The sequence below is a fragment of the Zingiber officinale genome, chromosome 3B (assembly GCF_018446385.1).
Source record: "Zingiber officinale cultivar Zhangliang chromosome 3B, Zo_v1.1, whole genome shotgun sequence".
NCBI classification, from domain to species: Eukaryota; Viridiplantae; Streptophyta; class Magnoliopsida; order Zingiberales; family Zingiberaceae; genus Zingiber; species Zingiber officinale.
This window is the reverse complement of record NC_055991.1, coordinates 2,581,701-2,606,901: the sequence shown is the minus strand read 5'-3', so window position 1 is coordinate 2,606,901 and position 25,201 is coordinate 2,581,701. Positions and strand designations below refer to the sequence as shown.

General features: G+C 46.0%; 1 protein-coding gene across 1 annotated transcript; it reads right to left on the bottom strand.

The window, feature by feature from the left end:
- Positions 1–857: 857 nt before the first annotated feature.
- On the bottom strand, positions 858–9,105 carry LOC122055509 (protein FAR1-RELATED SEQUENCE 12-like). The gene is made up of 8 exons (XM_042616976.1): positions 8,930–9,105; positions 7,645–8,862; positions 7,412–7,489; positions 1,974–4,029; positions 1,765–1,883; positions 1,588–1,662; positions 1,447–1,506; positions 858–1,116 (listed from the first exon to the last, which is right to left on the bottom strand). Exons 2-8 carry the CDS (start codon positions 8,842–8,844, stop codon positions 1,003–1,005), a joined length of 3,702 nt encoding a protein of 1,233 aa, XP_042472910.1. The 5' UTR covers positions 8,845–8,862; positions 8,930–9,105; the 3' UTR covers positions 858–1,002.
- Between the last annotated feature and the right edge of the window lie 16,096 nt (positions 9,106–25,201).

The following is a 25,201-nucleotide window of genomic DNA, read 5'->3' as shown; positions in this document are numbered from 1 at the left end:
AAATTAAAAATTGTGATGGAGTATTACTACAGTGAAAATAGCGCACAGTCATGCTGCGGGAGTTAGAGCATATAACCCCCTTTCTATATATATACATGACAGTGATATGTTGGACGTCCCGCATGAGCGCCGACGTTGGACGCCTAAGTGCATGCGGGGTGCCTGGAAGTAAGCTAGACACCGCGTTGCGCTCAGGTGGCGACGAGGAGTGCCCAACATACCAGGAAGTGATTCAGTCGCCCCAACTCTGACTCATTTGGGATGCTCGGATCACTTTCGGACACCCTGACTCACTCAAGCTCATAACGTATCAAATGCTTATATATATATATTTACAACCCTGGGTATAGCACAAACGATGAACACATAACATCTCTAGCATAACAATCAAGGATCAATTCTCAAGATTTGAGATTTTTCCCATCATACGCCTAACACATGTGTATTTATATTTACCTCTTTTCATATCAAAAAGATCAGTACTAGGACTGTTAAAATAACGGATCTACCTTTTAGATATATATAGAGAGAGGTGTATTTGGTTTAGTAGATTGAATTGATATTTTGGCAACCAACATACTATTATTTGTCATGGAAGCAAACTCTAAAAGTAGGGCTGGAAACCTTTTTCCCTAGTATCTTCTTTTCAAATAAACGTCTGTCTCCATAGAAGCCATATCGAAAAGAAAAGAATAAAGAACAATACATTTATTCCCAGGTACATGGTTGCCCTGCTGCTTAAGATGGAGAAACCTTCTCTGATCCAAAGAATGAAAAGGTATTCAAGCCATGGCTTTGCCACATACTACATTTTAGGAAGGCCGATGGGATATTACACTTTATTAATGGACATGAAATTGGGAGCAGAAAAAGGAGAATGACAACATTAGACAGAGAAAAGTTGCTCGGAGTTGTCCCAGCACAATAATGATTGACACTGGCATCACACAAAGATCTCATTTTACTGCTAATACTATCAATGAACAACACAACCAATATAGTTCACAGAAAATCCCAAACTGGAATAGCACATTGTCCTTGGTCACTACTTTGATGGTCCAGTTGAGCATTGTTCCCAATGAACTGAAGGGCTTGCAGGTCTGGAGTTGGAAAACCCTGCATGAAAATTTCCAAATGATTCAGTTTGACTATGCAAACAAGATTAAGGCAACTACAGCAAAGACATGATAAAATAAAATTAATGTTCAATATAAAACTAAAACACAGACCATTCAGAAAATTAACACCGTGCCAACGCACAACCTAGAAAAAAGTATTGAGAAGGCAGTATACAGGCAAATATAAGTTGCATGCACAATTTATGGTACTTTCAAAACAAAGCGACAAGAGAAGCACTGTCAGGATAATTTGATGATAATTTAACTCTGCCGAAAATAATCATGATCGCATGCTTGTCTTGGATAGTAATTGATAAGATTCGATCACCTGAGTAAAGTGCGAACTGTTAGGGAATGGCTGTTGAGATAGAGTTGGTGCTGAGGAATCCTGAATATTGGCAGAATTGAATGAAGTCAATTAACAAACAAGATCCTTGGAAAGACAGATCATACGAAAACTTGTACTGACCTGACCAAATTGGTTCACTGGATGATATCCTTGCATGGCACCAACGCCAAATTGGTGAGAGGTCATAAAAGGGCCCTTCATTTATGGAAAAAAAAAAGGAAAATAAAGTGATGAAAATTCAAAACAACCCCTAAAAATTATTTAAACTCAAGATGTATATGACTCCTTAAAGCACACCTGCATAAATTGATTAGACACGAGAAACTGATTTGCAGGATTCCTTGGTTGAGAGACACTGCTTGGTGGTGCATGTGCTTCATTATCTCTTGTTGACATTTCTGCATCATCAGTTTGACCTAGAATTCACATTATCACAAGTCTATAAAAAAACCTTCGTCACCACAACACAGAGGATAAGTGCAACATGATAACAGAAATGGACAAACCTTTTCTTGTCTTTTGCCTTTTATTTAACTCAACTTCATTTTGATGTCTTTGACGTGTACCTCCATTGCTCTTTTTCTTTCCACTAGGCTTTTGAGGATCATTACCAGTGCCATGACTTGAATTTCCACTGTCAATCAGATTATTAGGATGACCCTTTGATGTGCCACTGATAGATGGTTTCTCAAGAAGTTTCGCCTGCAAGATTTGCTCAACTTGGTCGAGAAGTTGATCTGAATGGCTGACCATCAATGTGAAAGCTTCCTCATTTTCAGTAGCTCTTGCAGCAAGTTTGAACAATGTGCGGCAAAGAGAGCTATAACGCTTTGATACAGATGACTTCGCGTCACTGTCTAAGGTGATGCTATGATTCTCATTTAAATTCTCAGCCATGGCATCTTTTCTCCACCGCTTCAAAATGTATTGTGATGGAAGCTCTTTAATATTTCTGAAGTCAAATACCTTTAACACATGACAACATGGAATCCCAACAACTTCGAACTTACCACAACTGCATATAACAGAACTATTGGATGCATCGAATCTGACGCAGTGCACTTTACTTTTCTCTTTAACTGTGACCTCGTAATGAGATAGGATTCCAGCTTCACCAGAGCAGTACACCATAGACTCAAGGAACAATTCAACCTCTCTTCTGAAGTAATCATATATGGCAGGTGTGTATGCATTTGCAGCTTGCCAGAGTAATCTTAAAGGAGGTATTCTTGGGTGACCCTGATTTGCATTATAATCAGCCTGCAACTCATTATATCTTCGCCGCTCTAACAGTAACTCGTATATGTTCAGAAAACTTCTTAGATCATTTTCCAAATTCAGATGCTCTTTTAGATAACCACCCAAGGTTTCCGCTCTTAACGTGCTTTTTATATCTGCAGAGAATGTTTGCCGGCCATATGGTGAGGACCAATTTTCCTTTTCTTCGTACAGTTTAGTCAACCACTCATCGTCCTTAAGATTGTACTTATCTAACATCAATTTCCATGCCAAATTAAACTCATCTTCATCCTCAAAATCATGATATATACATTGTCCAAAATCATGAGCAAAGTTCTCTGAGCTTTCAAAGAGATCTGCAAGTTGCTTTGTGGCATTTTGGTATATTTGCCAGACACATAAACGCTGAACTGTACCTGGCCATGTAGCAGCTATTGCATCACTAATAGGTAAGCATCGATCAGTGAAAATTGTATGTGGTTGCTTCTGGCACATTGCTGCCTTAAAAGTCTCAAACAACCATTTAAAAGATTCTACACTTTCATCATATAGAAATGCTGCAGCAAAAATAACCATATGTCTGTGATGATTAACACCTAAAAATAAAGCTAATGGCCTGCCATATTCATTTTCTTTATAAGATGTATCAAAACATACAACATCACCAAAATAGTGATAATCCATCATGGACTTTGCATCTGCCCAGAAGACATTAGTCATTTGATCATATTCATCAACCTGGATAGCATAGTAAAATGATGGATTATCACCTTTCATCCTCTGAAAATATTCAAACAAGGCTCCTGCATCACCCAACTGCACCACCTTAGAACGTTTAGTTCGGAGATAATTTTTATATCCAACAGGAATAATACTAGCATTCTGACGTGCTGCAGGTTGAACATTAGTTAACAGCTTTTTTGAGCTCAACATCTGCATGTCTAAGGGTGCAGCAAGCTGATGATTATGGTCTGCAACAAATTCAGTTATGCGGTATTTACCACTGGATGTCAGTTTGATTGCCATACGAGCAGGACAGCCAGTTCTTGTTTCTGCTCGTGGTCTCCTTGCTTCATTTTTTGGTCGAAAACCTTCCCTAGAACATACATAAACCCGTGATCTAGTAACATTTCTAGCAGATTTATCCCACCAGCCTTTGCGGACACTAAAACCTACACTTCCTGCATACTTGATGTAATAGTCATATGCCTTGTCCTCATTTTCAAACAGCATACCGACAATTGGAACTCCTCCAGCATTTGCAACTACTTCTGCTGGTAATTCTGGTTCATCATCCAATATTTCTTCCTGTCTGCTCATGGTCTAGAGAAAAGCATCAGTTGGAATAAATAATGAAGTTACATGTTCAGTGCTATATCTGAGAGTGTCCTAAGGCAATCGCCTTAGATACTGTATTATTTATTGGATAAATAAAATTCCTTATTTAAGTGTGCATTTTATATATATATATATATATATGATAATGATCTTAAACTCAATTAATGAAGTTTACAATACAATGCATAGTATGGGATAAATTGTGATTGGATCACAATTAGTGGGTATCTCTCTGTAATTATGTACGTATTAAAATATTCCCAAGTCAATGAATTGATGAAACTAGACTTCATCAATTCTGTAAGACTAGCATATGTTATGCTCCTTGGTTTATCCAAGCAGTCGGTCCTCATTGGCAGGAAACATTGGGATGTTGAGGATTAACATATGGATGCTGGTTAAGGATAACTAGTTCATCAGATGTCACCTACTATGAGATTTCATGTTGTTCATTACATGTCAATGAAGATCTCATTGCAGCTCGAATGTAAGTTTCTTTAGACTTGAGGTATTCAAGTAATCTTGATCATGGACATGGAGACTTATAGTTTGCAATCATCTCCTAGGAAGTGCAAGTCTAGGATAATTGGATATAAGTTAATATGCCCGAAGATGTTTGAATAGCCCATAAAGAATTCACCACTACTTTTTATAAGGAGACATATACCCTACGGCTCTTGTCATGATTATTACTCGTAAGTCTTTAACCAAAGCAAGACATGTCAAGAGGATGATCTTCTTGGACATGTGTTTTGAGTAATTTAAATCCACGAGACAAGCAACTATTACTTGGACTAGGTGTGACATAGTCAACCTAGTGAGGACGGACACATAGAACATGTCCTAACTAAGTGGGTATAAGATGAGTAAAAGGAACAAACACACTATTGATTGCAGTTGCTGAAGAATTCAGAATTGTTCTAAGATCAATTGTGATTTTCTGGTCAATTAGAGGTCATGATGAACTACTAGGTGTTACTCATGACCGATTCATAATTAATGGTTAATTATGAACTGCCAACATAACCGGGAACCTATTGGGTCACACGTACTATGAAACAAGTTTAAGAATTGGATTCTCATATTGAAAGAGATTGAATCTGGTAGGACTAGATGGACAAATATGGAAGATATTTGTTGGCCGAAAATGATGGTGGTCCATGCCTCTTGTAGGCGAATTGGATCCATTATGGTTTAGTAATAAACCAAATTGGTTTGGTTTAGTTTATTGAACCAAGCTTATTACTAATGGATTGAAGCAACACATATGATGTGGGCTAGATATTGGGTTTGGGCTTGGAAGATGATTTGCTCTCCAAGTCATTGTGAAGAGGTATATACATACCACTTCTTAGAACAAGAGGATATGAATTAAGGAGCAAGTCATTGTGAAGATGATTTGCGCCCTCTTGCTTCTCGTCGGCATCCAAGCCGTTGGACAGTAGAGAATTCCGGCCGGACTACAACTTGGTCCTCTTGCCATCGGCTGCTTCTCCCCGCCGCCGGTCTCCCAGCCACTGGACAGCGGCTGCCGTCCACCTCATTTAGTGTCGCTGGGTTGCCTTGTGCAGCTAAGCACCAAGTCGAGTCGGAGTTTGTCTCTTGGATCGAAGTCGTCTCATTCCTTTGGCTAGTACCGAAGCAGAGACGCGGCTTGTTGCTCACGGAGTTGTCTTGAAGGTATCTCGGCGTGGATACGAATAGAGGCAATCCTCGTTAGGATTGCTAATTGATGTCGTTTCCCCTAAACGTCATGAATAATTCCTAAATGAATTTTATTTTATGGTTATATCTACACACATGTGTTCCTGTGTATATGTGTGATGCGTGTTATAATAATTTAGGAAATTATTATGCTTCCGCCGCATGTTTTTCGATCACAGGACTCAACTAGCGTAATCTGCTTGTGACCTCTAATTGATGTCGAGGCACATATTAGTTTTGAAACATGGTATACCTGAGATATGTTGGATGATATAGTATACTACTGACTATTCCTATAAGAGAGAAAAAAAACTGCCAAACAAGCAAGTCATGCCTAAGTATGGGATGTTGATAAATGATATGTTACAAAACATTCATAAATAAAGGTATGACTTGATTAGAGTTTAAACAAAACTTAGTTCAGGTTGTTTCCAAACTCAGTGGAAGGGAAAAATTTAGGACCAGCAGATTGGGAAACTTGGCCCAGTATTGATCAAGGAATTGAGTAAGGTTAAAGACGAAGCAGTTAAATATAATAATTGAGAGAGAGTAAAGGATAAATTGCTTCTGTCATTATGAGAGTAACTAAGAGGTGCATGATGGCATATGTAAAGTACGACACAAGAAGATGAGGGTTTTCTTCTCAGCAATCATGAGGCTCCATGAGTAAAACTACAAAGAAGAATTTATCACTGCAGGTAAAATCCTAGAGTCCTCTTGTTGCAATCTATAGGTGTAAATCTTTTAAATATACTTGATTAGATTCCTAAAGTCATTTGAAATTCTTCCCTTTATCATCCTTAACTTTGATAATCTTGTGGGATAGAGAAAGGTGTTGTGAATGAAGAACCAAAGAGGAAAAGCATATCAAGAGGCTCAGGACAAAGTAGTGTTGCTTACAAGGCCGACATGAAAGATGTCAAAAAATGGAAGAGAGAAAAAAGACAAGAACATAGAGCGAAGGGAAGGAAAGGGTATTTACTATGAGGACAAGAATAGAAAAGGGATGGTGGTTGTGGTTGAGATCAAGTGGTAGTGGAAGAGAGAAGTAAGAAACACTTCCTTATAAGTCCATCAAATTGGCCTAAGCAGTGAAACAATTTTGCAATGAATATGCTACATAAATGTCAGAGCATAAGCAAAGAAAGAGGGTTTAGCTTTAAAATTAGAGGGGAGAACTGAGGGTAATCAAAGGAGAAAACTACTGCTTCTTTACATTGTGTTATACTTTGTATCGTTTGAGATATTGTTCTGTGATAAATTATCCAATCTGTTCACCTTCATCCCCACCCACTCTACTTCCTTTTAGTGATTCTTTACTGCACTCTCTTTCGAAATTGACTAGTAAAATATTCAGAACAAAGTTAAATAATTTCTTCATATGCAACATATGGCAATTCAATCGCATGTCACAAGTACACTTCCATTTAAACTTCTTAAATCCAAATGAAGACTAAACCTTACACCACAATAGAAAAGGTTTTTTAGTTAAAGAAGAAAACAAAAATTAAAATTTGAGAATTTCCATGAAATATCAATGTATCTATTTGAGAAACGGAGAGGCATGTTGTTTGTGCAAGTAGACAAGACATGAAAAGGTATGAAAAATCACTAACTTTCACATGGATAAAAAATGATGTAAATTCAAGGGTTTCATAGCTACCTGTGTCTCTTCTTTACTAAGAAACTTCCCTCCAACACCACGTTGCCTCCTTTCAGCCAAAGCTTGCCGAGAGGGAATCTAGCATGAATTAAAAATAAAATAAAAATACAACATAGACTAAACCGAATAAATATACCAAAGCAGGAACTAATTTTGTTCTATTTCAACATGATCTTCTTAATAGAAAACAAGCCCCTCAATCAAATCTCATTAGAGAAGTTCATGAATGAAACCTTAAGGGATCTATCGACTGCTTGTCTACCACTCCTTTTCTGCATGTATTTAAGTATTATATTCCTTCTTTCCTCATTACTGTAGCGTGATACTCTTATACCAAGCTCTCTCAACAGCCGGGACTGTCCTGGATTGGATACCAGTGCCACCTTACCAACCTTCCCACCATCATTCACTTTTCTTTTATCGTTTCCAGAACCAGAAGAAGCATTCTCTGTGTGTATTTCCCTTCTCTGATCCTCGAGAGTCATGCCATCTTTCTTCATTGAGCTTTCAACCTGAATCACCCCCAATGCATCACAATCTGTCTTGACTTCTTTTACTTCCTTTTCAGCTGCCTTTTTATTAGGAATGCGCTTCCTCTTCCTTGTGGCGCTCTCGGCAGCATTGCTGTAAGTGGAGAAGTGCCCTTTGGAGCACAGGAACCTTTGCATGTGCAAGAGTCTTGTCCCCCTCGACCTCTTCCCCGAACCTGTCTTGGACTGGAAACCCATCTTCTCGCTGTAAGCACTATAGTACTGTTTAGCTGCTGAAATGGAGTCGAACTCCATGCCTAACACTGGAACCAAACCACCAGAAGCCAGAGCGCCTGCAAGGTCCGGTGGCGGGTCTAGCTGATGGGTGTGCTCAAGCTCGACTTTTGATACACCCCACCGCCCATTGTCCTTTCGAGTAACTTCCATCATTGCCCTGCAGCATGACTCCCCGTTGGAGGCGATAGATGTGGCGTTGGCCGTAGCCCCGCCTGGGCGCATGTGGAGGTAGCTGCGCATGATGTAGGCAACGCGGAGGGCGTACTCGTTGTAGGGGACCTTGACAGGGGCGGGAGGGGCAGGGGCTGGAGCCACGATCTGAGAATCATCCACGAGCGCAGAGGATGATGGAGGCACTGTTGCTGTGCCCGGCTTCGGCTCCGGCTCCGGCTCCGGCTCTGGTACCGGAGAATGAGCGATCTCAGCTAGCTCCAAGGGAGTCTCATGCGAAGAAACCAGAAGTGGGAGCGGTGGAGGTTGCTGCTGCTCGGACAGGGAGGCAGGCTCCTGGAACTGCGAAGGGAGCGGCAGCTGTTCCAACTCGTGAGGAGAAGTGTCTTCTTCGACGGCGGTACCTGCAGCAGCCGCGAGCGGCTCTGTGGCATCTTTATTATCCTCCTTGGAGGGCTCGGCGGCGCCTTCGGCGATCTCGGCGATGTGCACCATGGTGGCGGGAGGGAAACCCTAGATGACGAAAAATGTCAGCTTTGAGAAGCCCTAGCTGTTACTCGCCCATCCTCATGCGACCGACCTAGGGTTCACGATCACGGCAGGCTGACGCGGATCGGGAGGTTGGAAGCGGGAAGGAGGTTACCGGCGAGGAGAGGTCGGAGGGCGGACGACGAGATCCGCTAAGCCAGCGGAGGAAGGAGACAGCAGACAGGAGAAGGATTGGGGAGGCGTTGCGTTCTCGTGTGGGACCCACGTGCGGAATAGGTATTTGTGTGTCCGGTGCTTCCGTTTGGGATCGTTTGCATGGTCGGCAGTGGGCCATGCCAATTAGGTTGGTTTAATGGGGCCCGTAAGAGTTATAAAGTAATTCATGTGCATAAACTATAAAGTAATATTAAAAAAAATTATCATAAATAATCATAAAAGCAATTCATATAATTATAATTTTTAAATATAATTTAATAATTTGGAGGCTGTTCAGTGGCTGATTCTCTTTTGTTCGTATAGTTTCTTTACTTAAGATTTGAGCATCTTTCCTCGTGTTCATCTATCCTAATCCTCTTGTTGATTAATTAGATTCAAAAGGAGATAGAAGAAATTGTTATTCCGCTCGAAGAAGAAACCAAAAGACAAGTAGCTGGAATTATGACTTCCATTTAGAAGATTTGGGGATCTTTCCACGTCTTTATCCTCGTAGGTTCCTTGTTTTGGAATTAGAGGCAAAGATGAACATCAACTCAGCGAACAATGGTTGTCGGACGCTGGTGCTGCTTCTGCCGGATCTGCCCTGTGGCTCGCGAGGCGGCCTGCCTTCCGCCCTTCCGTCCCACTGCTAGATCCAATGGTTTAAGACTTTGGAATCGTTTGACGATTCCTGTGGTATTGACCCATAATTGTCCAAAATAATTACGATTCACGATTCAAAATGATAATTCACTATTTGCAATGATGCACAGTTCTTGTGTAGTTCGCCATGGTTCATGATGATTAAAAATTATTATATTAAAAAATTATAGATTTATAAAATAAAGAGTTTGTATTGATTTATTTCAGTTACTTACGTATCCTCCTATCTTAGGATATAGAAGAATCAAATTCACGTAGTTCTTTTATATTTTTTTACCTTATGAAGTGACGTTATTATTCACTTCTATTTCTTGTTTTCATAGTGTTTGTTTCTTTAGTGTCAAATTCTTCGATTTCGTCATCTGAAAATTTTATTTTTGGATTCTTTTTTCAGCTCTTGTTCAATCGTCGAGTAATGTTTGGACTTCCAACGAGTCGGGAGATAAAATTGATCGTCGTTCATTTAATATGTTGCCACTAACACTAAACATCTGTTTAATAGCAAATGTTGATATTGGATAAGTTAAAATTTCTTTAGCAATCATAGAGGATGGAAAAGCTTTGAGCCTTATTCTATGACCGCCTTTATGATATTAAAATCTACTTCGCTATCTATTTCATTAAAATTAAAAAAATCATAAAATAATTCTAAAATTTATAGGTAGAACTTGAGGATTTTCATGGACGTTTTATCCATTCTTTTAATAAAACTTCTGCTTTTATAAGTTTTAAATTATTATTACTAGTATTTCGTGTTTCAGAAATATTATATTGTATTCCATATTTTATATTATATTCTTTATAAATATCATATAAATAATTTCTAATATTATATATAATATTATTTCGATAGTATTATTACAAATGATATTGAAAATATTTTATAATTTAATTCATATTCTTCTAAAATTAAACATAATAATTATGAGATATTATGAATATTGTGTGATTCATCAAAAATTGTATAGCCTAACAATTTTCTTTTAGATATTACATGAGTTTTCGATCCAATGGTAAATCATATTCATATATAAATACGTTTGCCAATGATCTTCATATATCGGAACATACAAAATTTATTATTTAATTTACTAAATTCTTCAATTAATTTTTCCCCTTGTTTTATTGATCTTTTAATTATTTTTGTAAATGTAGTTTTATAACATATTTAGTAGGTGGATTAGAATATTCTTTTAAAAAATTTAAAAATATATTTAGATTAAAATTAAATGAAAGATGTTATATGGAAATAAATCTAACTAATGATTCTTTTAATTATTTATTATCAGAATATAAAAATCAACTAGAGTTACTTATTTCGGAGTAAAAAACCTAGATAATTATGCTTGAGCACGGTAAATGTCATATTTTTGTGAATGTTTCGCTTCTACGTGTCATTTCAATAACTCATAATCTCTCCCGACTTAGAATTTGTAGGTGCAATTCTTCCAACGGAAGAGTGACCTTATTAAAATATCTAGTAAATTAAAAATAGAATATTTTAAAAGAGAGATTTTCCCAACTTTAGAAATAATTGCATCTATACTTTCTTATGTTTTGGGTGTCGCAATCAGATTCAAAAGTTGCTAAATCTCATTATTCGTGGATTGAATGTTCGGATTTACTATTTCCTTGTCCTTTCGAGATCAAGATGATAAACCTTCTTGGCTCTTGCACTTCTTCTTACCCTCGGCCTCCTTCAATTATAGTCGGGACTCGAAAGAGAAAATGTTTAGAAATTATGGAATTGAGAGAGAAGATGTGTGCAAAAATAATGAAATAAACTCTCTATTTATATGATTTGGATAATGACAGATGATCCGGCGGTAAGAACAGGGGACCCCCATTTTGAGGAGTCAACGCCACGTGGAAGTCAAAGGGCCAGGTGGTCCATCGGAAAAGGATGGACCGACCGGACGCTCGAGAGAAGGTCGGACCCATCGGCCGACCGGAGAAGGGTGGCTGACCGACCGGATGGCCGACCGGTGTTTAACTGACGGCCAAAAGGCGCCCCGATGGGAGTCGGAGTTCCAGCGCTCGATTGAACAGGAACGAAGGGTCGAGCGGAAGTCAAGCTCGGCCGAAGACATAAGGTAGCATACTGCTAACAGTCTCCACAAAGCACATGATCGAGAATCTCTCAAGTAAACCACTATATATGTCCGGCCGGACATAAGGTGGAGCCTGTCCGGCCGGATGTCCGGCAGGGAGTAAGGTGAAAAGGACAAGGGACATCTTTTTCTGACAGCGGGCATGTTCTACGTTCAGGCCATACTCAAAATCCTACAGCAGAAAGATCCGCTGTCCCATCAGAGACGTGCTCAAACTGTAGTGGTATGGTGTCAGGTAAGCTCCTCTGACAAGCCCACACTACGGTGTGGGAAAGAACACGTGTACACCTCAGTATATGTGCACTCGCTTCGCCACAACCCTATATAAAGGTCCTCACCCTTCGCCAGAGGTACGCGTTCTTGGAGACTTGAAGCCACTTTCTTGTTGTCGAGCTTTGCCTGACTTGAGCATCGGAGGGTCGCCGCTGGGAACCCCTTCCCGACCCGACTTCTGTGCAGGTTCGTCGGAGGATCATACGACCAGTCGGAGATCCACATCAGCGACTCGAAGAGCGCCACGTGCCCAGCGTCCGTTGATTCAGCTTTCGGACAGGATCAATTTAGCGCCGTCTGTGGAAACGCTCCTGCATCCAATCGGAAGCAATGGACGAGGCTGGACGACAGCATTCTGTGATGCTCTCCACAGAGGAGCTCGACGCTTTGATCGAGACCAGAGCCGCCAAGCTTGTAGAACAGAGGCAAAAGTCGCAAGCCGAGCGGGCGGAGCATCAAGCAACATCAGCATCAGGAGGCCGAGCGGAAGCACCGCAGGCCACAGTTGCATTTCATCGAGCTCTATTTCACACTCCTGATGCCGCGGCAGTTAATCGTGATCGAGGATCTTCCTCAGATGAAATGCCAAGGCGAGATAGCAAAAAAGGGAAAGTCACCCGAGCGGACGCCTCTCCCGAACTGATCAATCGTCAATTCTCAGAGGCTATTCTACAAGACCCTCTGCCAAAGCACTATGTGCCCCCGGCGATCGGTGAATACAATGGAACTACCGACCCGGATGATCATTTGGGTAAGTTCGACAATACCGCTACCCTTCATCAATACACAGACGAGGTGAAGTGTCGAGTTTTTCTTACCACCCTCTCGGGATCGGCTCTACGGTGGTTTCGGAGGTTGCCGGACGGATCTATCTCAAGTTTCAAGGACTTCCGAGCGGCCTTCCTTCACCACTTTGCTAGCAGTCGGCGCTATCAGAAGACTAGTGTCAGTCTGTTCGCCATCAAACAAGAAGCCCGCGAATCGCTTCGAGCCTATATCCAACGGTTCAACAAGGTGGCCATGGATATCCCTACGGCCACCTCGGAAACCATGATGAACGCCTTCACACAAGGCCTCGTGGACGGGGACTTCTTTCGCTCGCTTATTCGGAAGCCGCCCCGAGACTACGACCATATGCTACACCGGGCTAACGAATACATCAACGTGGAGGAAGCCCAAGCGGCCCGAAGAAAAGAAACTCCGACCGAACGGGCTCCAACTCCCGAGCGGAAGCCGCACACCGCTCATCAGCCTCCGAGAGGACCGAGGGCCGAAGTAATCCGCTCCCCCCATGCTAGGACCCATGTCCAAGAAGTAGCAGCCGAGCGGCCCAAGCCAAAAAAGAAGTGGACCCCCATGTTCTGCTCATTCCACCGGACGAACACTCACAACACCAGAGATTGTCGGAGTCTTCCCTTGATCGCTCATCCCGTTCCCCGGGGTGGCGGCCGCCGATCTCCATCGTCCGACAGGCGACAGAGAACTCACGGAGCCGATCGGACTATATCTGACCGCCAGCAAAGACAAACGCCCGACCGACAACGTACTCCTAGGCGTGAAGACAATCCTCGGATGTCTAGGGAACGACCCCGACCGTCCGCTCGGGAAGAAGAGAATAGAAACAACACTTCCCGAGGTGAAATCAACATCATAGCTGGCAGGCCGACCGGAGGAGACTCCAACCGAGCAAGAAAGGCGAGCGTCCGACAGCTTCAGATCCATGCTGTCGGATGCAGCCAGGAACGGGCGAGCGGACCTAAAACCAGCTTCGGGCCCAAGGACTTGGAAGGAGTCGAAGTGCCTCATGACGATGCTCTCCTCATCAAAGCGGTAATAGCCAACTACACTATTTACTGCGTTTTTATTGACACAGGAAGCTCGGTCAATATCATATTCAGAAAGGCCTTCGATCAACTACAAATTGATCGAGCCGAGCTGTTGCCCATGACAACCCCCCTTTATGGGTTTACGGGCAATGAAGTCCTGCCTGTCGGACAGATCCGGCTGGCCATTTCGCTGGGGGAAGAGCCGATCAGAAGGACGCAGACTGCAAACTTCGTTGTGGTGGACTCTCCGTCAGCGTACAACGTCATATTGGGACGACCGGCTCTCAGTGAATTCCGAGCAGCCGTCTCCACCTTCCACCAGAAAATCAAGTTCCCGGTCGAGGACAAAGTGGGAGAAGTACGAGGAGATCAACTAGCAGCTCGGCGATGCTACGTCGAGATGGTCCGAGCATAAGCCAATTCCGCTCGGAAGACGCCACGGATCGAGGTGAACGCTATAACTGAAAAACCTCCCTCTTTAGTTTATGAAGAAAAAGAGGAAGTGCAGATTCACCCGACTCGATCGGAGGCCACAACATTCGTTGCGGCTGATATGGAGGCAAGCCAAAGACAGGAAGTGATCAAATGCCTCCAGAGAAACTGTGATATCTTCGTCTGGTCGACGCACGAGCTGCCCGAGATTTCGCCGAGCATAGCGCAGCACGAGCTACATGTCCGACCGGATGCTCGGCCGGTGAAGCAAAGAAAAAGGGATTTCAGCGCTGAACAGAATGTCATCATCCGGGCAGAGGTTGAGAAGCTTCTGGAGGCCTGCCATATACGCGAAGTTCAGTTCCCGAGTTGGCTGGCGAACGTGGTATTAGTCTTCAAGCCAGACAACAAGTGGAGAGTGTGCATAGATTTTCGGGATCTCAACAAAGCTTGCCCGAAAGACTTTTATCCCCTGTCTCGGATTGATCAACTGGTGGACTCCATAGCTGGCTGCGAGTTGATATGTATGCTCGACGCTTACCAAGGTTATCATCAAGTGCCGCTCGCCCGAGAAGATCAAGAAAAAGTCAGTTTCGTTACAGCCGACGGCACCTATTGCTATAATGTGATGCCGTTCGGATTGAAGAACGCGGGAGCCACATATCAGTGTCTGATGAACAAAGTGTTCAAGGAGCAGATCGGGCGAAATCTGGAAGTATACGTGGACGACATTCTCATCAAATTCGTCTGAGCGGCCGATCTCTTCGAAGACATGGAGGAAACTTTCCGAACGCTACGGAAATATGGAGTCAAGCTAAACCCTCAGAAGTGCCTGTTCGAAGCAAAAGGCGGGCGTTTCTTGGGATACATAGTGACTGAGCGGGGCATCGAAGCAAATCCCAGCAAAGTGAAAGCATTACAAGATATGCCGCCCCCGAGAAATCTGAGGGAAGTGCAGCGCTTGACCGGTCGGATAACAGCATTGTCCAGATTCATCTCAAAGACCGCCGATCGGAGTCTCCCATTTTTCAAAATCTTGCGCAAAATCACTAAGTTTCACTAGGACGAAGAATGTGATCAGGCGTTTGAAGATCTGAAGGCATACTTGAACTCTCTGCCTGTGCTAGCCAAGCCAACTACGGGTGAGCCACTTTGTATTTATTTATCTTCAACTGAGCAAGTAGTCGGCTCGGCACTAGTGAGGGCGAGCGGAGAAGTGCCTGTATATTTTCTGAGCCATATTTTAAAAGATGCTGAATCTCGCTACACCGGGCTCGAGAAGTTGGCTTTTGCTTTGGTCCTCGCCGCTCGGCGGCTCCGTCCCTATTTCTTGGCTCATACCATCATCGTCCGGACGAATAGTCCATTGGGAAGAGTGCTATTGAACCCAGAAGCGTCCGGACGGCTCATCAAATGGACAACGGAGTTGAGCGAATTCGACATCCAGTACCAACCCCGTTCGGCGATAAAGGCGCAGTCCTTGGCGGATTTCATCACCGAAGTACAAAGGCCAGAACCCGAAGCTATGTGGAGGATATTTGTGGGCGGGTCGTCCACTAGGCTTGGGAGCGGGATTGGAGTACTACTGTTATCTCCCCAAGAAGAAAAGATGCACTTATCCATCCGGCTGGATTATAGAGCTACGAACAATGAAGCGGAGTATGAAGCCCTCATAGCCGGCTTGCAAGCAGCTCGGCATGTTGGGGCTAGTCGGGTGACGCTTCACTCGAATTCTCAGCTGGCCGCTCAGCAGCTCTCTGGCACCTTTGAAATTAATAACGCGCGGCTCAAACTCTATGCGGAAGCCTTCGAAAAGCTCAGGGCCGACTTTAGAGAGGTCGTTATACAAAAGATACCCCGGGCGGAAAACCAAGCAGCCGATGAATTAGCCAAACTCGCAAGTTCAATAACGTCGGTCGTCATCCAGCAGCCAATTGAATAAGTATCTTTGGTGGCGCACGTCGACCGGATGGAGGGCCTCACATATCCGAGCGACTAGAGGACAACCATCATGGAGTTTCTCCGCTCGGGCGCTACACCGTCCGATCGGGATGAAGCCCAGCTGCTAAGGAGGAGAGCCAGTCGGTTCACGATCATCGGAGATCAACTTTACAAGAAGGCCTTCTCCCGCCCGCTTTTGAAATGCGTCAGCTCGGAAGACGCAGCGTACATCCTCCAAGAAGTGCATCAAGGATCGTGCGGAGGTCATCCGGGCGGACGATCGCTGGTCAAAAAGATCCTGCTGGCCGGATACTTCTGGCCAACCCTATAAGTAGACGCCGCTCGGACCGTGGCGACGTGCCTTTCTTGCCAAAAGTATCATAATTTCTCACACCGACCGGCTGAGGAAATGAAAGCAGTTATTGTGTCCTGTCCGTTCGACCAATGGGGAATGAATATTGTGGGTCCGTTTCCCATGGCGACCGGGCAGCGGAAATTTCTACTGGTGGCGGTCGATTATTTTTCTAAGTGGGTGGAGGCCGAGCCGCTAGCCAAGATCACAGAGCAGATGGTCAAGAAGTTTATCTGGCAACATATTATCTGCCGGTTCGGCATCCCCCGTCGACTTGTTTCCGATAACGGGCGGCAGTTCACGGGAAAGTTGCTCGAAGATTGGTGCAAAAGCTATGACATCGAGCAACACTTCACGTCCGTGGCGTACCCCCAAAGCAATGGTCAAGCCGAAGTAGCCAATCGGGAAATTCTTCGTATTCTGCGCGCTCGGCTCGATCATTTGGGAGGAAGCTGAGTAGATGAAGTGTCGGGCGTCCTATGGGCCATCCGAACGACCCCAAAGGAAGGAACGGGCGTCACGCCTTTCCATCTGGTGTACGGCGGCGAAGCGGTGATTCCTGTCGAAGTCAGCGTCGAGTCCGTCCGGATCCAGAATTATGATAATGGCAACGCCGAGCGGAGGAACATGGAGCTGGATTTGGTTGACGAGGAGCGAGCCAAGGCGTCCGTCCGGCTGATGGTGTACCGGCAACGGATGAAGCAAAACTACAACCGGCGCGTAATCCCCAGATCATTCCAGGTCGGCGACCTTGTCTGGAAGAAAGTAAAGCTGGTCGGCGACGTCGGCAAACTAGAAGCTCCTTGGGCAGACCCCTTCAAAATCATCGAAAAGCTTCGTTCGGGCGCTTATTATCTGGAGGATGAAGACGGGCGGCAGCTGGATCGACCATGGAGCGCGAATCATCTCCAGCCGTACCGAGCTGGGTAAGAGGTGCGCTGATGTAATTTTTGTATACGTTTTGGTCGCCCAAGTACTTGTAATGCAGGAAGCCAAAATGATTTAAAGGATGGCAAATAGCTTCGCCGAACGGCAGTGTTAATATTAGCCTCGGAAGACCGTCAAGCTCCGACGTTAAAAATCGAGAGACGAGCCGGCGTCTATAAACCCGCCGAGCGGAAGACCGTCGAGCTCCGACGTTAAAAATCGAGAGACGACCCGGCGTCTATAAACCCGCCGAGCGGAAGACCGTCGAGCTAAGACGTTAAAAATCGAGAGACGAGCCGGCGTCTATAAACCATCCGAGCAGAAGACCGTCGATCTCCGACGTTAAAAATCGAGAGACGAGCCGGCGTCTATAAACCCGCCGAGCAGAAGACCGTCGAGCTCCGACGTTAAAAATCGAGAGACGAGCCGGCGTCTATAAACTCGTCGAGCGGAAGACCGTCGAGCTCCGACGTTAAAAATCAAGAGACGAGCCGGCGTCTATAAACCCGCCGAGCGGAAGACCGTCTGGCGCTGACTGTAAAATTCGACGTTAAAAGACGAGCAACCGGCGTCTATAAACCATCCGGATAGATAACGATCCGCGTTAAAATCGAGAGACGAGCCGCGTCTATAAACCATCCGAAGCGAAGACCGCCGAGCTCAGGCGTTAAAATCGAGACGCGGCGTCTATAAACCCGGCGGCCGCCCCGACGTTAAAAATTGAGAGACGAGCCGGCGTCTATAAACCCGCCGAGCGGAAGTCCGTCGAGCTCCGACGTTAAAAATCGAGAGACGAACCGACGTCTATAAACCATCCGAGCAAAAGACCGTCACCGTCGAGCTCCGACGGTAAAAATCGAGAGACGAGCCGGTGTCTATAAACCATCCGAGCAAAAGACCGTCGAGCTCCGACGTTAAAAATCGAGAGACGAGCCGACGTCTATAAACTCGCCGAGCGGAAGACCGTCGAGCTCCGACGTTAAAAATCGAGAGACGAGCCGGCGTCTATAAACCATCCGAGCAGAAGACCGTCGAGCTCAGACGATAAAAATCTACGTTAAGAGGCGGGCAACCAGAGTCTATAACGCCGCCGGACGGGTAACGTGCTGCGTGATCCTTGGCTGTAAGGGCCGACCCATGATCGGGCCCGCCGATAAGGCGAAAATAAAGGCAACGTGTGGCCGAGCGGCTCCCTCATAAAATATACTTGGCGCAAGAAAATTAGGACCGAGGCAAAAGTTAAAGATTGGATGCTGATCGAACAAACAAATAACAAAAGAAGAGAATTTATTTGCGCTGAACAGAGGAAAGACAAAAGTTATAATAGTCTTCGCCCCCGAACGGTCAGCTACAAAAGACAGCAAATACTTAAAGAAAGTTCATAAACCCTTCATTCACTATCATCAAAATTAAAGAGAGAATCAAGGATGGAGCCCATCATGACCGCCAGATCATCGGGGGGGATCGACAGCTCGGTTGGTATGTGGCCCTTGGTCTTCAGATATTTGACCGCCACTTTGATCGCCTCTTCAAAAGTTAAAGACAGCTTGTAGCTGAACTTTTCGCCAAATTCATCCGAGCTGACGAATGGTTTGCGCACCTCCGCCGACCGACCGAGCTCCCTGTCATGATATTCTTTAAAAGTAGCTTTAGAAGCGTCGAGGGCATCTTGAAGATCTTTCAGAGCCCCTTCCGCTTTAGCCTGGTCGGCTGAACGACCCTCCCGTTCGGCGGACAGCGAGGCATCCAAATCCTTCACCCGCTGTTCTAGCCCCCGGTTCTCCACCTTCATCAGGTCCATGTCGTCGATGGCTTTGCGTTTCCGGGTGCTCGCGGTCTTTATCTCCTTGTCCCGCTGCTTGACCAAAGCCTCAAGTCGAGCCACTTCGCTCGACAAGCCGGAGGACTTACCCCGTTCAGCTTCCAGCAGCTTTTTGGCCTTCTCCAGAGCGGCCGTTGATTGTCTGCTTTCTCCCGAAGTTTTGAGCTTTTTCAGCTCGTCCTCCAGTTCGGCTAGGCGGTTGCTGATAGCAATCTGCTCCACCCAGTTCTGCAAATGGGCGTGATCAGGTTAGAGGTTAAATCAAAGTAACCAGCAAGGTAAAGAATATATCGCAGTCGCCTGCTGCAAATTGCTGTCGCCTAGTTGACCGGGAGTCATAAGCGCGATACGGAGTCGAGCGTCCTCCCAAGCTTTGGCGAGGGGACCCGTAAGAGTGATTTGCTGCTCGGGAACAGTTGGCCAATCAGCAGCCGCCAGGACAGTTTTTATCGGCCGCGCGCCGCTCGGGTCAACTTGAGGCGCAGCTGCTTTACCAGACGACTCACCGCTTGAGGAAGGAAGGTCGCCCAATCGTCTAAGACGACGCATAGGCTGGGGAGGACTGGAGGGCGGCACCTCGGAGGTAGCCATGGGAGAGCCGAGCGGCGTGGGGGTACTCTCTATGGAGACCGTCCCGGAGATCACTGGAGCTTCATCACCCCGCTCGGAACGCTGTTCATCAGATGGGGTCGGCTGAGAGACTTGCTCTGGCCGTTTGCGCTTCCGAGTTGCTAGGGGAGCTTCATCGGCAGAACGACCCTCCACTTCGACTTGAGCAGACGGTATATCGCCCGCAGCCTCGGTGGGAGAAGCAGAAGCGGCTAAGGCCTCAGGGACATTCTGAGTCCCCTCACCCTCTCCGGTGGCCGGGCCAGCTAAGACCAAGCCCCATTCGGCGATCTCCCTATTCTTTGCCGCCTCAATCTTAGTGGCTCTCAATTTCAGCCGCTCGGTGGTCTTGGCGCGCCACATGACTTCGGCTGCAGAAGCAAATAATAAATCAGTTAGAACAAAAGAAAGAGGATGATAAGAGCACTTACTCATGCTGCAAGGCAAGTCGGCTGGGACGGGGGACAGGCCGAATATATACAGCACTCCCGGAAGGAGCAGCTTGTCGATGTGGTAGCGCTGGCCGACCAGCCGATCGGCTGCATGAAGATAGGCCGTATCGCCCCTAAACTTGACGAGCTCCGGTTGTGCCGGCATCGCCGTCTGCCATTTGATACGGAAAGCTGGTGGCTTGGGGAAACGCATATAGAAAAAATGCTCCTTCCAGTGTTTGTTGGAGCTCGGCATATTATCAAAAAGGACAAAACCTATCCTAGATTGGAAAACGAAAGTACCCCACTCGGCTTGCTTAGGATAGTAGAAGTAGTGGAAAACTTTGGGATCCAAGGGGATGTCATTCAGTCTAAAGAGAATTACCACCCCGCTCAGCAGCCTAATGGAGTTCGGAACTATCTGGCCGAGCGGGATGCGAAAGTAGTTGCACATTTGTAAGAAAAACTTATGTGGAGGAAAGCGTAGCCCGGCTAAAAATTGGTCTCGAAAAAAGAGGACAGTGCCGGGCGGCGGTTCATGAGGCCGGTCGGCGGGGGTGGCTAATACTATGTGGTGGTCGGCAGGGATCTCATAGGTCCGAGCGAGGCACAGTGCGTCCTCCTCGTCAAACCGGCTCTCCATGGTCGTGTACCAAAGACCAGGAGTGCCGGCGGTCAGCTGGGAAGTGCTAGTCATGGTCGAAAGTAAAAAAGAAATGTGGGACAAAAAGAAAGGGAAATTAAGCAAGGAAGAAAGGTGGCAGAACGACAAGGGTAGCTAATCGAAAGCGTAAAGGAATGAGGAAGTGAAGAAAAGAAGGGCTTACGAGTAAAAGGGTGATCTAAATGGGTTGCGAGGTCGTCGGAGAGCTGAGAAACGGAGTCGTCGGAGCAGAAATGAGCAGCAGGGTGTCGAAGTGCGATAGAGCAGGAATGCGGTGGAGAGAAGAAATCGGAAACTTTATAGCGTTGGCCTCTAATAGCCCTAGCCGTCGGATTCAGGTTGCAAAAAACGAAGCTATCATCAAACCGTTCATTTCAAACGGCGGCTGTCCCATCGGAGGTAACGCCACCGCCATACGCTGACAAAAGCGAGATCGCCACGTGTCAGCAGGATACAGGTCACATTTAATGAACGCCCCTTACTGCGCACAGTGCACGTGCTGGGCAGTAAAGGGGAAGATTCGGTATGGATTCCAAGGGAATACAAGGCCCGGGTAAGACATAGCCGAACGGGTGCAACGAAGAGGGTGAACCGAGCGGATGAGCATCCCCAAGCCCTGCCGAGCGGACTAGTGTAGCGGCCGTTACTCAGTCAGATCGGCAGTCCAGTCAGTCGGACTTCGCCTCTTTCGACTAGACTTGAGGGGGAGGCAAGTGATCCGGCGGTAAGAACAGGGGATCCCCATTTTGAGGAGTCAACGCCACGTGGAAGTCAAAGGGCCAGGTGGTCCATCGAAAAAGGATGGACTGACCGGACGCTCGAGAGAAGGTCGGACCGATCGGCCGACCGGAGAAGGGTGGCTGACCGACCGGATGACCGACCGGTGTTTAACTGACGGCCAAAAGGCGCCCCGATGGGAGTCGGGGGTTCTGGCGCTCGATTGAACAGGAACGAAGGGCCGAGCGGAAGTCAAGCTCGGCCGAAGACATAAGGTAGCATACTGCTAACAGTCTCCACAAAGCACATGACCGAGAATCTCCCAAGTAAACCACTATATATGTCCGGCCGGACATAAGGTGGAGGCTGTCCGGCCGGATGTCCGGCAGGGAGTAAGGGGAAAAGGACAAGGGACATCTTTTTCTGACAGCGGGCATGTTCTACGTTCAGGCCATACTCAAAATCCTACAGTAGAAAGATCCGCTGTCCCATCATAGACGTGCTCAAACTGTAGCGGTATTGTGTCAGGTAAGCTCCTCTGACAAGCCCATACTACGGTGTGGGAAAGGACACGTGTACACCTCGGTATGTGTGCACTCGCTTCGCCACAACCCTATATAAAGGTCCTCACCCTTCGCCAGAGGTACGCGTTCTTGGAGACTTGGAGCCACTTTCTTGTTGTCGAGCTTTGCCTGACTTGAGCGTCGGAGGGTCGCCGTCGGGAACCCCTTCCCGGCCTGACTTCTGTGCAGGTTCGCCGGAGGATCATACGACCAGTCGGAGATCCACATCAGTGACTCGGAGAGCGCCACGTGCCCAGCGTCCGTTGATTCAACTTTCGGACAGGATCAACAGACATTAAAAGTCATTAATAAAAAAAGTCATTAATAAAAATATGATCAAATGAACTAAACTATTAAAAAAATATAAAAAAGCTCTTCTCTTTTTCATCCCAACGATGGTTCTAACCGTTAAAATTGTCGATTCTAACTATCCAATAAAAAAACCTAAACTTGAACCATTAGTTCGAACCCGTAGTTAGCCACCGATTGATGATTTTTTGAGGGATTGAACCATAATCAGCTCTGCATCCTGTCGGGTCGGTTATGATTTTTGAATCAGAAGTTGGCCAACAATTATCCGAATCATTGATCCGGTTTCAGGTTCGGACTGGGTTCGGTTCAGACCTCGCTGGGTCGGACCTACCTGCAGTGGCGACGAGGACAAAGACCCCAAGGAACTGGCATGCACGAAGGGCTTCGCCCGCCTCATGTCTGATCGATCCTCTCCGGCGACTCCCTTGGCAGTTTCTTTCTCTTCTTTTCATAGTTTTTTTTTTCATCCTTTCCCTCTCCCTTCTGTACGCTTTCTACATAATTTGTTTCCTCTCTCCCCTTCTTTCTCTTTTATCTTCTCTTCGCTCGTTCGATCCAAACTTTGAAGGAACCAGGGCATTAATCATCTATGATCGGATTGAAATTGGGTAATGGGCTGATTCTTTGAGGACTATGGATAAGTCACTATACATACTCCTGTCGAGTCATTTCTTATCGGGTCAACTCTTATCAGATTGGCAATGGATATTAGATCGGATGGAGAGGGAGAACAATGGAGCACCACATTCGACTGGTGTGGAAGTTGGAGGGACGACGAATATCATAGTTAGTTAGGAGCTTCTCTACAGTTAGCGAGTGGACAGGAGAACTACGATAACAAAAGTAAAATTAGAAGGGAGATTAAAATCGAATTGAATTGAACTATGATAACTGATATTTAAAAAAACTATTTTTTTTTTATGAACTGAATTTTAAAAATACTTCGAGACGCACCTAAGTGAAAAAACAGAAGAGTGATGCTCTAAGATGACCGTAGCTAGACTGTAGACAAAATAACATACCACCGTCAATCCGCAGGACAACATTTTTATAAGAAGAGGGAGGAAAGTGGATAGAGACCTCATAACGCACTTCCGACAATTTTCCCCACGTAATCAAAGTGTGTCTTCCCATTCCCACACTCTCTCACTTATTAGTTCTCCCTTATACTTGGCTCGGGTCAGACCATACTACACACTCCCACCTGATGATTCGAGCAATTGATGTGGTCTCCTTGTCGTATTGGGCTAAGGTGGCTTACTCGAACTCGAGGTCGTCTCTCAATCTATATGTCATTCCATAATGTATACTTGATCTCGTCGTCAACTGGAGACACCATGGACGAAGAAGAAGCTTTTTGGAATGGGGGTGGTACTGGAAGTTCATCATGCATGAGGTGCCAGAGTTGATGAAAGCAATTGAGAATGATTAAATCGGACCTTTTTGACAATGAAATGCCAAAAGCAGTACTGTGACAGAAAGTGTGTTTCTTGTCGCTGCATCAATAGTGCTCGTCGTAGCAGATCTGTAGGAAAAATGAAAAAAAAAACTCCTCATGCAAAATTCATGTGAAGGACCCTCGCTGGTTGCTTGTGCTTCCCCACAATTCACGCCTAGACACTGCAAACTCTTTCGTCTTTTCATTTTCTTTCCTCGCTTTTTCCTCGCTTTCGCTGTCGCTGCACCAACCGGAATTGGAAAAGGAAGCGCACCAAAAGTGACCGCTCCGTCGTCCTCCTTCCACTCGCCTTCTTTTCTAGCGATAGCCTGCAACGGCAACGATCGAGTCGAGTCGAGTCGATGCAGCGGTTGCGCAGCTGTGGTGGTTCAGTCGCCCACCTCTCGGCCATCCTCTTCTTCGACATCGTTTCCTTCTTGTCTTTCTTGGCCTCCCATCCTCTGCACTCCACCTACTTGTTCCTCTTCCTTCCTCGCCTCCTCCCGCTCCTCCGCTACCTGTCTCCGCTCCTCCTCTCCACCTCCGCCCTTTTCTTCCTCCTCCTCACCGCCTCCCCCTACTTCGACCGCAATGAGGCGGCGGCGGCACCCCGGTTCCTCGGCGCGACTTCCCGCATTGTGCTCCTCGCGCTGCAGGACGGGCTCCGGGGCAGAGAAAAGATCGATCTTTTAGAGCAATTCGCGTCCCTCGTCCTCTCGCCGATCGACGACGCGAGTCCGAGCTCCCGCGGGAGCGCCGCGGAGGTGGTGTTCGGCCAGCTACCATTGGCGGACCACGCTGTCTCTGCTCATGAAACAGAGCAGCCGAGCCAGAGCGGAAGCGATTCCGCGCTCCGCCCAACCAGAAACCGCAGCCACAGCGACAGCAGCGAATTGGTCGAAAGCCTTCAAAGGTACGGGTCGGTGAGGAACGAGAGAGAGTGGAAGAGGACGCTGGCGTGCAAGCTTTACGAGGAGAGGATGACGCAGAAGCTGTGCAAGGAGCGGGAGGTGGCGGAAGGCGAGGAAGACATGGATTTGCTTTGGGAGGCTTACGAGGCCAATGCCGATCCGAACGCCGCCAAAAC

Bases quoted from the DNA above. Each gene is read 5' to 3' on its own strand.
- LOC122055509 (XM_042616976.1), bottom strand. From the start codon at position 8,844: ATGGTGCACATCGCCGAGATCGCCGAAGGCGCCGCCGAGCCCTCCAAG. The intron at 1,884-1,973 runs GTTTGTCCATTT...TGTGAATTCTAG, and splicing joins AAGGCAAAAGACAAGAAAAG to GTCAAACTGATGATGCAGAA. The intron at 1,117-1,446 runs GTGATCGAATCT...ATTTTCATGCAG, and splicing joins ACAGTTCGCACTTTACTCAG to GGTTTTCCAACTCCAGACCT.